At 35.8% G+C, this 18,165-nt stretch overlaps 1 protein-coding gene across 8 annotated transcripts in view; it reads right to left on the bottom strand.

The window, feature by feature from the left end:
- Positions 1-1,321: 1,321 nt before the first annotated feature.
- The window catches only part of PRDM5 (PR/SET domain 5), a 114,609-nt gene continuing 97,765 nt past the window's right edge, over positions 1,322-18,165 (bottom strand). For 3 of the 8 annotated variants that reach the window (XM_083835142.1, XM_083835143.1, XM_083835141.1), the window contains 2 exons: positions 14,920-15,024; positions 1,322-9,292 (listed from right to left, as the gene is read on the bottom strand). In XM_083835142.1, the coding sequence (XP_083691268.1) occupies positions 9,128-9,292; positions 14,920-15,024 (270 nt within the window). In that variant the 3' untranslated portion in view covers positions 1,322-9,127. Of the gene's footprint in view, positions 9,293-14,919; positions 15,025-17,435; positions 17,541-18,165 lie in introns of those variants that run through there. The other 5 variants (XM_083835137.1, XM_083835138.1, XM_083835139.1 and 2 more) reach the window with 3 other exon arrangements.

Below are 18,165 nucleotides of genomic sequence, written 5' to 3'. Positions count from 1 at the left end.
AGAGGTGGCAAAAAGTCACTTTATCCAGCCCAGATTTGCTTTTAGAAAAAGCAAAGACAAATGCCAAAGCCATTTTCAGTGCACTGCGTATACACAACTCTAAATTCTTTTAGAGTGAACATCTTCTTAAGTTGTATTTATCCTTCTGAAAATATCTTTTGAACCAAACATCTAAGTATTTATCCTTTATTGATGCAGAACTACAGCTACAAAGAACCATTTCCTGTGGACTTTAGAGCAGGCCATATCCTGAGCAGACCTCACTGGACTTTAATTTAGGAAACAGCAAAATTAGCCATAGGAAACTCACAATTACAAAGTTGACTACTGACTGGGCTTTTTTATTTACAGAGGAAGCTACCCACAATTACAAAAGAAGTCTGCTAGGGAAGACATGCTAAGTTTTCTAACGTTTAATGCATTTATTCACCTTACTAGGAACATACAATGATTAGTACTATGCTCAGGAGTAACAATTTACAGTCTTGACTAATGAATCTTCAATCTGTTTATTAATTTTCTATTTCTAGAAAAATATTGTTTTGTAGCATTTAACTGGAAACTAGGTGTTTATTGGCTAAGAGCTGTATTTTTGCTAACTGATGACATTTTAATTTGGATGAAAAGCTATGTGCTTGGGAAAATACTGGCTTATATTTTTAGACTTCTATAAAAAACAAAACCAAAGGCAAAAAACAATGAGCTAACCCTAAAGGATGAAGAAATTACACTAATAAATGAGTCAGAAAGTAGAACCTTGTTCACAATACATTGCAAGCATGCACGTAGCTGGTAGCTACTAGCCTGAAATGTAAGTAGGATGATTCTTTGTAAGACAACTGTAGCTGAAAGTTTAGATAACTTATACTGTCAGTGAAATAGACAGCAGCAAGCTACCATTTTGGTACAAAAAACAAATGCACTAATTTATATGGGGGAAAGAAACAGCAATTTTCTTTCTGAAACAATGGGCTGTTAACTCTTTAAGTTTAAAAATAAACCATTAGGCCTGCATACCAATCACAGTGACTTCTCCAACTGAGAACAGCTAACTCTTAACCAGCAGGCAGCCCCTTTGCCACCTCTCCAGTGATAAGGTGAATGGCCTGCAGAGTTCTGCAGTGACACAGAAATCCTGCTTTCCACCAACTTATTTGTAGAATCAGGAAAACAAAAAATAAAGTCCAAATAATGAATTTCATAGCTTTTTTCTATTCTAATCCTCATTTGAATTCTGAGGCCATATTCAAATCTTATTTATTTTACTGTTATTACTAACCTGATGAAAAGGTTCAAAGCAAAGAGAAGAAATAAAGAAATCACTGCTTTCCAGCCAGCCTTGCTGCACTGTAAGGGGCTGGACAGAAGAATTAACAGCAGCTTTGTTTTGTAGGTTAGTATAGCTGACCTCCTTTACAGCTCCAAGAAAGAGCTTGTTAATCTTCCTCTGTACTGAAGAGCTAAACTTAGCTTGTCAAACTACACAAATATCCTGGACTTGTGCGAGGAGATGTTTTAGAAAGGGATAACCTCACCTGCTTGGCATAACCCACAACTACCCTCCAGGCAGAAGAAACTATATTGGACCTATTTGAGAAAGACTCTTAGATCACATCACTAAAAGCAACCACAGGTTGCAACCTCAGACATGCAGAGTGAGTTTGGAAAACAAAAATATGGGAAGAGATTTCACAGAAGGGGTTCTTGCATGATTCAAGGCTGCTCAAACTGCACACAGGGGTATGAAAGCACAAGTCTTGGGACTCTTTATCCAAAACATCTGAGCAATTCAACAACTTTTTCTTTAATGTAAAATCAAAACTATAGCAGATTTCCTCTACATAAACTGCTAGTGTCATCTAACAAGACTTAGTTTCTACAAACTAAACTCTGTCTTCAAAACTAGAAGGAAAGCAAGTAGCCCTGGCTAGTAACAGCAAGCTCCAAAAAACAAACAAACAAAAGATGTGTCTCGTCTTTTTGCAAAGATTAGTGAAGTTTTACTTGAATTAATATTTCATCCTCCTTTTACATTTGCTAAATTGAATTTAAATATAAGTTTTCAAACTTAGTTTTATTATTCAAAGGACCTTTTAGAATTTTGTTCTAAGTGATGGAGAAAAAGGAAGAAAAAGTAATAATGCAATCTCTAATCACAATTTCATTCCTCTGCTCAAAGGGTGCCTTTTCTGAATTCCTATTTAATCCCAAATGTTTACTGTTTTTCCAGTTTTGAATTCATCACTTTTATTATTTCATCTCAACAGACTCAATCCCCAGTCCACTTACTATGAAACTGAACAAAGTGCATACAGATGTAGATGATGTAGAGAATAATCCTTCTGAGTTTTATTGAAGTATAAATGACCTGTTACAAAAGACATCATACATATACACATAAAAGCAAATGGACTGCCAAGTTTTGAAATGTCTGTGAAACAAAGATGAGATTTTTTTTAAATAACTTCGATGCTAAATGAATTTATGACCTACCTTGAATTTGGCACATATAATTTGTTAAAGAATATTTTGAAGTGCAAGACATGACACAGATAGAAAATGACCAAAATATTGGTACTAAAGAGTTAATTTGGATAATGCTGCAGTGAAGGTCTCTAATCCAGCAGCAAAACATTACCTGCTGTAGCATACACTTCCAGTTTTGTTTGAACAGCTGTCAAACTGGAAATGAACTTGTGGATTTAAGAGTTTACAGTCTTTTCCTTATAGAAGGATTAAAAAAAAAACTTTTATTAATGGTCCCTTTTTTTTTCAGAACGTCCTTCTCAAAGAAAAGCAGAAATGAAAACAAATTTGCTTCAATTATTGTTCAGCAAACAACATGGATGCTTTACCGTATGCTACAAATGGAAGCAGAAAAACGTGAAACAATCATTCAGTTTATTGCTTGCTACATCTACCTGATACTAGTTGCTGCACAAACACACCGAGAGACACTTATTATATGATGTAGTTTACAGCTAAAGTTTATGAATAAAATGATCAATGACGTCCTTAAGTTTAGCGTATTGCTCAACAGCTGAACCATCAGAACTAGACATGTATTTGCTCATACCACAGCCCAATTGTGATAGTGTATTTCTCATGGGATACTAATCTTACATAGAACTGATATCACGTATTACATACTAGTCCTCGGATCTCAAATCAGTTTTGTCTGTTTGCTTTTTTGATATATTTTTTTTCTTAAACTGAAGGAATGGCAAATTAAAAGTAGGAGGTTTTCTGGTTATTTGTAGCCACTGTAAACTCACAGCCCTCAAACACCCGTTTCCTCAGGAGGTTTCTACTACCCTGTCAGTAATTTTCAAGAAGTGTTCCTTTTATTACTATTTTCAGTACAGTAGCTAATCAAAGGGAACTGCAAATGCCTGTAATAAACAGAAGAGAGATATATTCATGTTGGAGAGCTTAGAGCCAAATTAGGAAGAAAGCCATGATGAGAGAGAAAGAGGAAAAGTGAGAAACACATCAGTTTGTCCAAGTGGCAGACAGTCAACAAGCAGATCCTGAAATATAATAGCCATACTCTTTGGAGTTCCTCAGACACCCACTATTCTGGGCCTCACACTTGTTCCAGAAAGTGAAAAGATCTCAGAATCCATAGCTATATTTACATATCTTCTCAGCTAAACGTAATCTGTTTTATTTTGAAAGACAGATTTCAACTCGTTTCTCGCATGCGCTCAAATGTCTCTGTTGACTCAAAGAGCAACTGCTTTCCATCTACGCTCGTATTTTACAGAACTGAGTTGTTGCTTACCAGGACGTCCTGTTAAGATAATCATTAAGACTGCAATTAAATTCCAGGACTTAAACTTCACTGACTTCAAGGAGCACACACAGAATCAGGCTTCAAAGCACTAGAAACCTGTGATCTCACCTTTTCATGCTAGACTGTCTTTTATATATCTGCCCTATATAACAGGTTATGTGTATGTATGCATACCTGTCTGTGACAAACAGTTGTGAAATAACACTGTTTCAAAAACCTAGGTGGCAACTCTTACTAGTTTTCTCTTTATTAAAATTGAAGAATAATGTCCAATTTATTTGGGTTAATTGTTGGAAGGACCTCACAATCTAGTGGACTAACATCAAGATGTTGTTTTTCCTTCAAAAACATTGCATCTGAAATTTCAGTTGTATATAGCAGAAGAGTGGTAGGAATCTGAATTATTTACTTTAATTCCAACAGTTTCAGTTTGTATGTACAGCATATCCCAAGTACATTTCTAAAATATACTGCATAAGCCATTTCTCAAAATCCAGCTCCACTTAGAACACACAAAGACTGATAGCAATGATAACCCTCTCAGCACTAAGTTGACTCTAATTACAACAGATCATTGTACAGTCAGGGCAGGATGAATGACTCCATTAACCAAAATTCAATAGAAATGGTGAAAGTTACACTTTAAAATGAACATACTTCTTGATAATGCACTTCTTGCCCACTCCCGCCACACAATCAGATCAGAGGTTTTTTGTTTAAACTACAAAGCACTTGCCATCACTTTCAAAAGGAGCATCAAAACATATCATCACATACAGTTCTACCAGTAAGTGAAACACATTATATTTTTGTCCCTGTTCCTCTATCTTTCTGTCTAGATTTTCCTGAGGTGACCAAGTCCAGAACACAAGCAGTGATGGAGATCCGAGATATTTTTTTTGCCTACCTCAGTTGGAGATCAGAAACACAAATGGGTCCTCAACTCTCCCCCCTTCCCCGCACTTGCGACATCGGTGGTCATTTCCTCATGGTTTCTTTCATCACCAGAGGGTGACGACAATTTTTGTGCCATACACAGCATCTGATCACACTCCTGGTGTAACACAAGACGCAGCTGAAGTTAGAAAGCTCAGAGACGCATGCTACTTGATCATAACAAATAGGGCATGCTGAAAGTGATGCAGCTTATCAGCAAAAGCTCTGCAAATATTAAGACTGCTGGTATAGTCTCTGCTCTTGTTCACATGATATTACAAATCCAGTACCAGCTTACAACAGAATGAGGATGGATGAGTGTGTGATAAAACACACTCAAAGAAAACCAGTTAATAAAATTAAGACTGGCAGTCTGAGATTGAATTTTTAGCAAATAATTTTCCAAGTCAAGTAAACTGTTTATCAGTGACAACTTTTCAGCTGTTACTGTGTATCCTTAAATTACTCCATCTTCTTGATGTGCCACAGTATGCACTAAAGACAAAAAGAAGTTGACAGAATTCATACATGTTCTATGAAAACAGCTCTACAGCCAAAACTGCCATCATATTCTGAGTTAGTGCAAGCCTAACAGCACTGGCTTCATAGCAAACCATTATCAATATTACACAGCCAAAAGTTCATAGTCTATTAGAGAGAATTACACCTATCCACAGCACTACCAATCACTGTTGGACAGTGGAAGTTAGGATTTGTATTGTATATGTCTCAGATAGGGAGCTATTGCAATGCTTCCTGCCTCTTCAGGATGTGAACGGAGAAGAGTCAGCACACCTTTGTCCATTTGTGAAAGGTATCTAAACCAGGCACAAGAGATCAATAATCTCAGATTACACTTGCTCAGAAGCCATGGTTTATAAACCAAAATTTAAACCCCAGGCTGGACTACTGGATTTCAACTAGACAGAGTTGAAATCATTCAACACAGTGAACGATCTGTAAGCAGTTGTTACAAGAGACACTTCTGCCCTCTTTTAACTCAAAAGAAAGAAGTAAATAAATAAATAAATTTCAGGTATGGACTCAGAGTTCCTTTACTTTTCCCAGCCCTCATAAAGGAAAAATGTCTTCTCAGTAGATCAAAATGATTTTCCTCAGTTGGAATACTCCTGTAATTTCTTCCCTTAATATTGTGCACATGCTGAAACCACTGGTGAGAGGCAGGAAAGGAGGCAGAGGAAATAGGGTGATGGTGGTAATGGTTTTGGTTTTTTTTTTTTTTTTTTTGAAATAGAGCTTCAGTTGGTGAATCTAACAGCCATAAACAACTTGCAGCACAATAGTTTTATGAGGTAATTTCTTCAGATCGTGAGAATAATTTACATAATTGCAAGTTACAGCATCAGCTCTGCAAAAGTGACTAATAAATTAAAATGTGACTTATAAGTTAAAATAAACTCCAGTTGGAGGTCTTTGAAGAATAATGATATTGGTACATATTTACCCAAATGCAGAACGTTAAACATTGCAATTTAAAACACACACCAGAAACTTATATTCTTATATCATCACAAAATTACTTGCAGAACATACAAAATGCTTTGATTGCCCTATGTCATTACGTTCAAACATAGAAACATTAAATGCCTAGTACACCTTTGTTAACTTATCCTATTTCCTCCTTTTTCTGATTTGTAATTAGAGCTTGCTAGTGTAAACCAAAGGATCTATCAAATCCTTGAAAATCATGCTGACAAAAATAATTATAAATTATAAACATCCTTTGTGTTTGCTAATAATATCATATTAACAATTTGTATCAGCTTTTGGCTGTACATCTGATCAGCATGGAAAGCAAAAGGAACATGAGTTTCCTGCTGTTCCTAACACTAGAGATAGAGTTTTCTCCAAGAAGAGTTAACTGCAATGGAAAAATAAAGAGAACAAATTGAATGCCGTGATCTGCAGAAAATTATACAATATCAGGAAAAAAATCACAGCCTTCTAAAATTGCAGTGACTACATGTTCTTTCACAAATATCTCTAGCTCTTCACGTCAGTCTGCATTGTGCAACTTAACATGGAAAAGTCAGTATTTTAACTAATGGTGGTTATTTTGCCATTGTGGACAATAAAGCAAAACAAACATACAAACACACACACGCACACACACTAAAACCAAGAATTTCCTTTAGACCAAGGTTTCAGTTTCTCATTTCTCCAAATCACCTGAAAGGAATGCTCTATCTTTTCCAAGTGGAAGCTACCAATGGAAATTTTTACTCGAAGGAAAAAGGGTTGTGCTTTTCGTTGTTGTTGTTGTTGTTTATTTGTTTAAGAAAGGTATGGCCAAATAGAAATATATTGTATAATGGTAAGTCTGCATTACATGTAAACTCAATTATATAGTTCACCACTATGAATTCAGATCATATTACCTCCAACTGCATGAAACACAAGATCATGCCTCTGCCTGCAGAAACCTTGCTGGTGGCTCATTAAAACCTAACTGGTCATATATAACTTGAGCCAAGGACTCCTGAAATAAATAGAAAGACATAATTTTGAAGGTTTTTCTCCTGTTGAATACAGTGACAGTTTCCCGATCAATTTTATTATAACTGCTACAAGTGACCTGTTTTCCCTAAGAAAAGGAACCTGTAAACTTGAGTTTACAATTTCCTTGTAAATGGAAAAGACACTTGTAAACCTGTTAGATGTCATGGGGTGTCACAGACTTCCAAAATGAAAGAAAGGAGGTTGAATATGAACAGTCTCATAATAAAACATAATAATTACATTATAAATCCTGTATTTACAGTTGTCCCTATTAGTTGTGGGTCTCCTTTGGGTTCTGAAACACAACGCATGTTCTGCTTATTTTCTATAGAAAAGTTATGAGCTTGGAACACTCTACTATTGGGACCCAGTGTTGGGTCTCAAAACTGAACATGAAGATAGAGATGTCCATGCAGAAGGATGGAATGAAAACTATTAGCAGGGAACGAATGAAGTGTTAATGACTAAATAAAGCAACATTTTCTATTGTAAGCTTCTGCTCTTCTGAGTAGAATATTTATTGTGATACACAGATTTGAGAAGTGAAATAAAGGGTCATGCTGTTTCTTTCAATTGTCCCCACTGCAGTTCAGAAAGGTTGAACTCTTTTCCCGTAAAAACTAGTACTAAGATATCCCAATACGAATTTATTTTATAAAGCACTGGCTAGTCCAAAATGAATATGAATTGTTTACTAATTACACAGCCTTAATATTATATATTAACTTAGCCTTAATATTAATATAACTGCTGATATCTCAGGAATTTCACACGTACTCACCTTCTGAAGTTACATTTTTACTGTCCTTGTAGATAACAATTTCTTAGTTATCTAGCTGTGCTACAAAGACAGCCTTGTGGAAGCTCTTTTCGAGAGTTTTACTATAGTAAACAATTCAATCTGATATCTGGAAGAATTTGATTGTTACTCAGGTATAAAGCAGTATTATTCCCAGTGGTCATTAACAGGATTAAGAAAACGTTAAGTAAGATGAAGAAAACTAGCGCATCTGATTTTGCAGAAAGAAAGACTGGCAACCAGGTGTTCACTGAGAAATCAAATACATGATAACTAGACAACTGTCGCTGCTCAAGACAGTCTGTCAGAATGTCTTTCAGAAACACTTGCCTTCCCAGTCACAATGATGAATACAAACATAGTAGTTACACTAAATTGCTCAAAGTTTTTACTTCTGTTGTGTTTCATGCAACCAGAAGTAGTAAATTTTCCTGAACGCTCACACAGAAGTACCTAAGCTGACAGATTTCCAGTTTCTATACCTATACATTCCAGCATCTCAAGAACCAATTCGAGTTAATCAGTTTCATCTAACGAGAAAGCTATAAAGAAAATGAGACAAAGTCATGTTACAATAAAATGCAGCATTAAGATCTGAATAAAATATGCCGGATACAATCAGAAATCAAACACAATGACAAATTCTGCATGATTTCCAGTTGAAGATTTTTAATGGAGTGTTGAGGCTTACATACAGAAATAAGAGCTGGAGACAAAGTGATTCAGTTTCAGATGTCCAGGATTTCCAGGTAATGCCACCAATATCTCAATTACAACCTTGGAAACTTAGAAAATAAAGTTGATTTAAATCTTTTACTTTTTAATTAGGATAAAATCTTCGTAAAGTTCTCGCATCTTCAAATTTTTATTTTCAAAACTATGTTTTACTGCATGCGAATATATCTTTTTTAGTAAGCTAGTAGGATAAAAACAAAACGTGAGAAAAACAGCATGTGAACACATTAAAGTTGTTTCTCCTGACTATGCTTAGTAGTCAGGTGAGAGGTCTGGAGTTTGTACATGTGCAAGTGGAACACTTTGGAACATGAGATCCATTCTTCTTACACATGCCATAATTAGCTGTCAGTTTCACCATGAACATTTTCCATGTGCACTTTGAGGTAGTCATTTCTTGTAAACTTCTTGTGGCAAAGCTGGCATTCTGCCATCGGTCGATTGGGGTTGTGAGTCAGCTTATGTCGGATCAGCATTTTCTTCAGGCTGAAGGACAGATCACAAACCTAGGCCAGAGAAGACAAGACAAAGACAACAGTGTTCTTAAAACTTACAAGAATGTATAATGCTCTGTATTTTACATCACTGAACCTACAGCCACACGTACCTGCAAGAATAAATTAGCTAGTCTTCAGAAGAATACTCCTTCATAGAACATTTTAAAGACTATTACTCTGCCTGGTATTTTCAATGTTGTATGTTAACAGTGGTACCACAGACACAGGAAAAAGAAATAAAAAAGACCTGATATTCAAAACACTGTGGTGTTCCAGTAACATTTTTTCAAAACCTATTATTCTATCTGGGATGCAACTAAAATTATGACAAAAAACTCACAAGCCTCTATCAACTCAACCTCAAAAGAAAGGCTTCCTTCCTGACCTGCAGAATGAAATCTGCAGGTTCCTAAAAATCATTTCTAAATTGCTCTGTTACGAGGAGGGAGGAGTGAGAAAGAAGGGGTTCTGAAGACTACAACAAATGTTAGAAATGGTTATAGAGGAATACCGATGGTTGCAGTCTTTTCTTGCCTGTCCAAGAAAAAAAGACGTTATTTTTTTAAATGAAGGTTCAATTCCTTTGCTATAACTGGTGTGTGTCCTCCCTTCCTCCTCTGCACTTCAAGCTGTTCAGTCCACTCTACCATATGAATAAACAGATAGGGGGATGAGGGCCTCTGTCATGCTAAAGAAATAATTTATTAAACACATTTCTGTACAGAAGTCAAAATGAAAAGTTAAGAACACGTTCAGTTAGAAGTTAGAATGAAAAGTTAAGAATCTGTAGGCAAGGCATTAAGATCTGTATGTAAGACATCAAGTCATTTGAAATTGTGTAGTTATACTGCTACGTTCAACTTCCATCTAGGTACATATTTTAGGCATGAATTTCCCAGAAAAGTTGTGTTGTTTTTTTTTTTTTAAAAAAAAGACATGCTCCTGATTCAAATGAAATAGCAGCCGTATAATTAGATAAAAGTGAACAGCTACAGGCTTGCAGTCTTAGAATTTCACACTCATTCCAAACAAAAATGTCTCCCATGCAGAGGAAACTTGAGAGAATCCAGCAGAACCTCTCTACTGGAAAATGAAGTTTTAAAGTCACATTGGTATTAAAATGGTAGTGAAATTGCTGGGCGACTACCAACTCCTTTTAAAAGCAATACAGACAAATAGAACAACTGACTATACAAACTGATAGTCTTGATCTGCAGCATATGTATTTTATGCCAACTAAGGCAAAACCATACAATGACCATAAAAAGGGCAACAGCCACAGGCAAGTTTTGTACCCCAACTAATTTTTCCCCAGACAAGAACACTGTATGTGCCGTTGCAATGGAACATTTTGAATTTATGACATGATGTAACACTGAGAACTTTTGTACAGCTACTGTAACTCTCTACGTTTTTTCCCTAAACATATAATTACCTCTTTCAGCCCCAAGCAACAGTCACTCTTTTGTTATGTGATGGTGAATGTTACTTGCAGCATTCACTGGCTGGGTCTTAATACTGCTTTTGTCAAGCACCATTTTCTATTTCTCTTCTACAAATACACAAAGTGAACTCATATACCTAATCATTATCATCACATTTGCCCACAAGTTTAAACATGTTAAAAGTGTCATGTATTTGTAAACATACATTTCCTGGAAGTCAGGAAGTCAATCATGGATATACACACGTGCAAGTTGTATGTGTCCCATGCATCTTATACACACCTCAAAATTATAAAAAGCTATGTGATTACTATTACAAATAGAATTCAAGATGTCAAATCCAGCTTCCACTTAGGTAACTTACAATAAATTTAAAACTTACATCAATGACTGCATATTATTTTTAATAAAAAGAGAGGACAGGCTGCTTACAGAAACACTCCATAGCAGAAAGAGAATTTAAACATTGAATAGGATGGAAATGTCACAACATAAGACTGTAAAACAAAAAGAATCAGTCTAGGAGCCAGTCAGACTAATATTAACCTTCCTCCAGCTGTTTTCAATAGCAAAAGGGACTGAGGAACAGGGCAAACATTACCTAAAACTTTTTCTGATGCATTAGGCCAATCAGCTTTAGAGATTTTTGACCTCATCAATGTCTATAAATATCTGAGTGGAGGGTGTCAAGAGGATGGAGCCAGTCCTTGTGCTGTACTCTTGCAATCTTGTTTTTTGGAGTTTGCTTTGCATTTCAGTTTTACAAGCAAGACCAACATTTTATAGATTTACAGCCATTCCTGCTTATTTGCACTGGAACTCTAATCAATCTGGTCAAAATGATCAGTTTTAACTGAGCAGGGGGGATGATTGACATTTGAAAGTAAGTGTAGGGTCAACTAAAGGCAGTGTGTTGGGAAATACTGTACTGGAAATAAACCAGGATAGGCAGTACCTGACCCTTCTGCCCCCGAAGAATAATCTCTTGTCTCTGAGGCAACTGAAGTTCAACCAGCCTTCCACTAAAAATCAGGCTGGTTTTCAGAGGACAGAAATCAAACATACTAGGAAATACACATTTTATATTTCCACATTTCAGTTATTTCATTTTCCTATGCAAAATATACTAGAAGTTTCACATTAAAATGGGAATATTAAATTATCACTACTATCAGTGGGATGTGAGGGCTTTGATTCATTAAATGTAAGCTCTAAAAATGCTTTTGATGACTGATAATATAAGAAATGGCCACAGAAATAAAGTGTAGCACTTTCATTGAACAGGCTATATGGATTACTTTTACATGTATCATAATTCTGTTTTGTAATGTCTGTTACATATGGCTGAGAGAGGGGAGGGAGGTGAGAGAGGAAGATAAGGTATGAGTTATTTCTCACTCTGGAATAAATTTCTATTTAAAGCAAAAATGTACTCTAAAACAAACTGGTATGTAAGTTTTTATTGGGTGGGGAGAGGTGGGGTGTCAAGTGAAGCCTATTCTTGAGCCCATTAAATATATGTATTTTTTCAATAGCCAAAGCCTTTCTTTCTTCAGTTCTTTGGCACTGAAGGAAGTTCCTGTTTGTAAATGTTAATGGTACTAGTACTAAACACATAAAATTCTGACAGCAGATATCGATACATTATTTAAAAGAAAGAGCTGAATACTTCCTACGACTGCTGCTAATGCCAGGTGGGAAACAAGACCAAAAAAAGCTCAGTTCTCTCAAAGACTTCTGTTTTTCAGTGTGGTTACATATATGATTACATATAGGAATATGCTAATCACTGAATAAAACAGCCTGTTTTTCACCTTCGAAGGATTCTGAGTAGGTGTGAGCATTAGACTTACAGAATTTTGCATTACTTTAATGAGTAAGGATACGCCAGTATTATGCCTTTACCCCTTAAAATATGAAATGGAAATAAGGGGGGAAAATCCAGAAAATACTACCAAATACAATTATAGACATGGCAAGTTGTCATGCAAAGAACTTGGACAGAATTAACCCATCTGCCTCAGAGCAGTTGACTAAGAAGGGACATGGTAGGTGTACAAAAAATAATGTACGGAATAGCTATTAAATCTTTCTGTTAAAGAACCAAAGAGACAGTCATTGAAATTCCATTGCAGTAACCTGACATGCTCTCCCTCCCCAAAAACTCTCTACACAGTTAAGAATTTGTAGAACTTGTTGCCATAAATTACCACTCAAGTCATGATAAATAAAATAATGTGAACAACTATATTTAGCAAGATAAAAAAAGTCTTGTTAAGAAGAATATTTTAGTGTAAAGAGTAATCTTTAGTGCTAGGAAGCCAGGAATAAATGTCTCCCATTGGTAATTTTTTTTTTTTTTTTTTTTTTTTTGGAACTGTCCCCTGCTGGTTTTCCTGTAGCTTCTGTAGAAACATCTGGCAACATGCATTGTGCAAGACAGCTCTGGAGGAACAGGCTGCTCTGGGTGATATTTACTATGTCCCTAGCATCATCAGAATTAGAGTCCAGATGAAATGGGAGTAACTATTGACGAAAAAAAAACCTTTTTCCAATGTTCTCCAAGTACGCATTAAGCAGAAGAGCACTGTAGAGTTTTGGGCAACTTATTATTGTATAAATAGTAAAGGCATCTGCCGTGTATGCTAGAGCCCTGAAAAGTCAATCTCTGTGGTGTGCAACTGCCCAAAGTTTAGTGCTGAAGAGTAATTTCAGCAAAAAACGACAGTAATTTAAAGTATAAAAAAATCTCCAATAAGTGCAGGTACATAAAAATTCTCAGAGGAGGACTAGGACTAAGCACAGATTACAGCTTTTTCAAGATACGCTGTGATTTGGGAAAACAAAAGTTCTATCCAGTTAGTTGGAACACGAAAGTGCATTTTCGTGCAGTTCCTATATTAAATTAAAAAAAGAAAAAGAAGAAAATATAGCACACACACACACACACACCCTCTGACTGGTCTCAAAATGTATACTGTGAATCCAAGAACAGTCTTGGATCCTCCATGTGGGAAAAGTTGCTTTTACACTGCAAGCTAACTAACAGTTGATAAACATTACAGCGATCTGAAAGCTGAAAATATCACTGACAATGATTTGTAATTACAGAAATCCTCAAGGTACTATCTATAGCCAGGATGAGATTATCCCAAAAGAATATAACAAATCTCCTGTCTTGCAGACATTAGCAAAACTGCTACTATTGTCTCTGAAATTTTTCATTAAGTGAATTTTATTCTCAATGAAATGTTGCCAGAGTACTTCATTGAAAGCCAGATCAATAAATAGAACCTTGTGACTTTCATGACAAGTGGTTATTCTAATTTTATATTTCATTTCAAAAATTTGTGAACAAATTTACAACTCTTTAGACTGAGCCACCTACTATATAACTGAAAACTAGTGGTTCCCTTGTGACTAATTCAGTAAGAGCTAGAATCACAAAATGAAGCACCTATAATATTCTATGCCCTGTGCTAGTGCCCTCGCTAAATCCTTGAGCAAATACTACAATCCTGTAATTTGATAATTCTGAATGAGATTCTGTCACAATGATTTCTGTGCATTCCACCTCCCCATATACCCTCTCTAAAAGCTGTAAGATACACTACATACAGGATGGGGCATACCAATCAAAAGGTACTTGATGGTGATCTATGAACTGTAATACGATATTCTGCATTTCAGCATTGCAAGCATACACAGCATTCAGGATTTCTTCATTGTAACAAAAACATACGAACAGATGTTGAAAATATCACATCAGATTTCATTAGACAAAACCCAGAAATTCTGAATTCATATTTGTGCTGTTGAACAACATCAAAAGTATCCAGATTCCATGTAATGAATTTAATAACTTTTCCTATATAAACTAATCTCCAACTATTAACCTGTCATACAATTAAAGGGGAACCAAATAGCATTAATTTGTTACTTGCAACATCCAAATTGCATTAAGAATGGTGAAAATAACTCTTACGGGATCCAAAACCATAAAATAGAAGTGTACACAATACTCTTGGTAACTACAGAGGGTACATAAAATTGCCTGAATGGTCTCTCATTAGCTAGGCAACCAAAGGTGTAACTTTATGCCACAGCCAACGTGTACAAGGCCATTTCTCATTGAAATTAAGTCTTGCTCCTGCATTTAAGTCAAGAAGACAAAGCGATGGGTCAACTCACATCACACTGAAACGGCTTCTCTCCGGTGTGGGTTCTCATGTGCTCATCTAGGCCTCGTTTTTGACTGAAAGCCTTGTTACACTCAGAACATTGGTACGGCTTTTCCTGTATGAAATGACAACAGCGAGTGAAAGTGAGTGAAAGTGAGTCAACACAGAGCCCAAGTCATTAAAGGAATGGAATTCCATGCTGGATGGTGCAAGTTTTATATTCTCTCTACGGGATTACAGTCAGTGAAAACAACACAAAACGACTTTCAAATGATTAAGTGAAAGCTGGGAAAGCTGTGGCCTGACAGTTTCCACTTCAACACCCACTTATGAATTAATTATCTGTTCCAGTCTTTCAAACCCAGCCATTTTGGAAGTCTGTTTTTCATAACATGAAAGGTACAAAAACATAAAATTCCAATGTATTTTCCTTCATCCTCCACAAAAGCTTAAAGCATAAAGACAAGTAAGATGTCTATAAAAACCTCATGTTTGTTACCAGGTTTCCAAACATGGGAAGAGGGGAGGGGAGGGAGTGGGGGTAAAAGAAAAGCTTGTTGTGGAGAAGAAAAAAATATTTTGAAAAGTGGTGACAGAAGGTTAATCACATATTCATTGTAGAATCTCAAAAGAAGTGCAGATGGCAACTAAGCCATCTGTATTTTTATTAGAACTATTGGTTAGCAGCTACTGTAACACATGATGTTATAGAAGTTACAAGCTCACTGACCTCATATAAATAATTAGAATTATGTACAAAATACCACCTATATAAAGATTTTCTTCTTCAAAGTTCTTCCTTAATAATAGAAACCTACATATAAGGCGTAATTCCTCCTTTATTCCACTAAAGTTACATAAGAACTGCATGGAAAACAACATTTAAATCAATTAATTAAATGTAAACTTTATCATTATGATACTACACATTGTCTCACTAAAGATTTTGAAGCTCCAGAGGCACCTTTTTTCCAGTCAAACAATTACACTACTTTCACTTTCCTAATACTTTTTTTCTGTGTTCCCTAATTATATATTGCTTGCATTCTAAAGATGGGTGTTTTAGACTACAAAGTAAACACTAAGAAATTTTTACTAGGTTAAATTGAAAACAAAGACTAAAAAATCAATAGGCAATAAAAATGCTAACTACATGAATTAACAAATAATAGGCATTAATCTTATAGAGTCTTTTGGGAGATACTGTGTTTTCCAAGGGTAAGTGGGAAGGAGTTACTCAGGTTAGATTTTGAACCTACAAAGTGAAGAAATTCTCTTGTTATTGAATTCCTATTCTGAGTATGGAGGGGACAATCAGGTCTCCATACATTGCTTAATCTTGCCAGGTACTCAGCATCAACTGTACAAGTACTATAACAGACTATCAATCAGTGCTGTTCTGAGTATGTCCCAAGCTCTCTCTTTAGGGCAGCTCTTCACAGAGATCTCAGCTCTTCCTGTTGCAAGTCGTGATAAAGTGCCTTCCCGTGAAGTTTCCTAGAAAAGGCACTATCACTGAAATGCCTCAACTTGCTGTGGCTGGAATTCTCTAGCTCACCAAAACCACATCATAAGCCATGCACACAGGGAAAAGTACTTCGTTAGCAATTTCAATTTTAGATATATCGTGTAAAGTACATTTCAGCATGATGGAAGACAAATATATCTGCTGACACAACCTGAGTACATGATGCCCAGCTGAGTATCATCAAAAGAGTCAACAGAGGCCACTAATAAACTTTTCTTTCTAAGTCTCTCCTCACATGCTAATCCTCTTTGTGTTTTTTCATCATTATCTTAATTTTGTAATTTCCATAACTCTTCATTATAGACTAAAACAATAAATTACTTTAAAAAGAACTGAGCTGATCTTGAAGAAGAAAGGAGAAGAAAGAAAAAAGATCATCTACACAAAAAACTTTGTCTTGGGAAATTTTGCTGGACTGACAAAAGACTTCATGAAGCAGGCCCATAATTTTTAAGGAAATGTATGGACAAATCATACGAAAAGCAGGTTTCTGCAACACACCCTTAATTGGTTTTACACTGTGGTCAACATAAACCACATTTTCTGCAAGTTCTCTGAAAACAGCCTTTCTCTGTTTAGGTTGTTCCACAGAAAATGTAAAGTATATGACGTATACATCTTTAAACACCTATGAAAACATCCACTATTGCAGATGGTACCAGGTATATTTGCTTCCTTTTTATCATGTTGTTCTAAAAGTAAATGAAGACTTAACTTGATTATGATTATCTTACTCATTTCAGAGTTAAACAAACTTCAGGAATCCTTAGGTTCCTTTCTGGAAAGAAGGCCATTATGAACTCTGGGAAGCTAAATTCACAAACCTGGGCTGGAATATCTTCCCTGAGGTTATATTCATCTATTAGTATGATTTGTATTATTCTCTACTGCAAAAAAGGGCTTATCTAACTATTCCCTTGACATTTACATTCAAATTCACATATGCAGTGCATGAAACATATCCAAAGCAGTCTTTGATCTAATTTTAGATCGCTTACATCTGTATATTCCACTGATATCAGCAGACACAATTCTGATTTGCATCAGCCCTCCTCTTCATTAAGCTGCCCTTCATTCCCTTTTGTGTCCATTTCAGTTAAAAACTGAAACAAAACAAAAACAAAAAACCAGTGCTGTCCAGAGAAAAACTTGGCCTTAAGTTTCTCTCCAGAGAACATTTTACTGGTTTCAAGGAAGACATCATTCTCATAGACTGGCTTATTCAAAATAAAACATTCTGTACTTCTTCCCCCCCCCCCCCCTTACCTCACACCAAATTTCCAATGCACAATACTATAATGCTTGGAAAAGGCAGCATTTGTAACATGGAAAAGATGATGCTGGCTTAGCATAAGCACTTTGCTCTACATCTACACAGAAAAAAATAGTTAAATGTAGCAACAAGCCCAAAGGAATGAAAATGCCACCACATAAGGACAATAGGGACAATGATGAGATTAGAAGAAAGTTGGACAAATTTAAAACCTCAAGCAAAGGGAAAAACCTGCTAACTGTCAACAAAACAGGAGGTCATTGGGAAGATCATATGAAGTTTGACTTCAGAGGAGTTAGCAACTGCCAGTACTATAAATCTACCCTCTGTTCAAAAAGCATCTGCCAGACCATGGTTATGGTGGCAGCAAAGCCAAAGGATTACATGTGTTTTCTTTTATTGATGATATAAATGAGAAAGGGAGCAGGAAGAGCGAGAAAGCCAGGATGTAGCTG

This window comes from Anser anser, assembly GCF_964211835.1.
Source record: "Anser anser genome assembly, chromosome: 4".
NCBI classification, from domain to species: Eukaryota; Metazoa; Chordata; class Aves; order Anseriformes; family Anatidae; genus Anser; species Anser anser.
The sequence above is the reverse complement of the archived record's forward strand: the minus strand, read 5'-3'. Positions and strand labels throughout refer to the sequence as shown.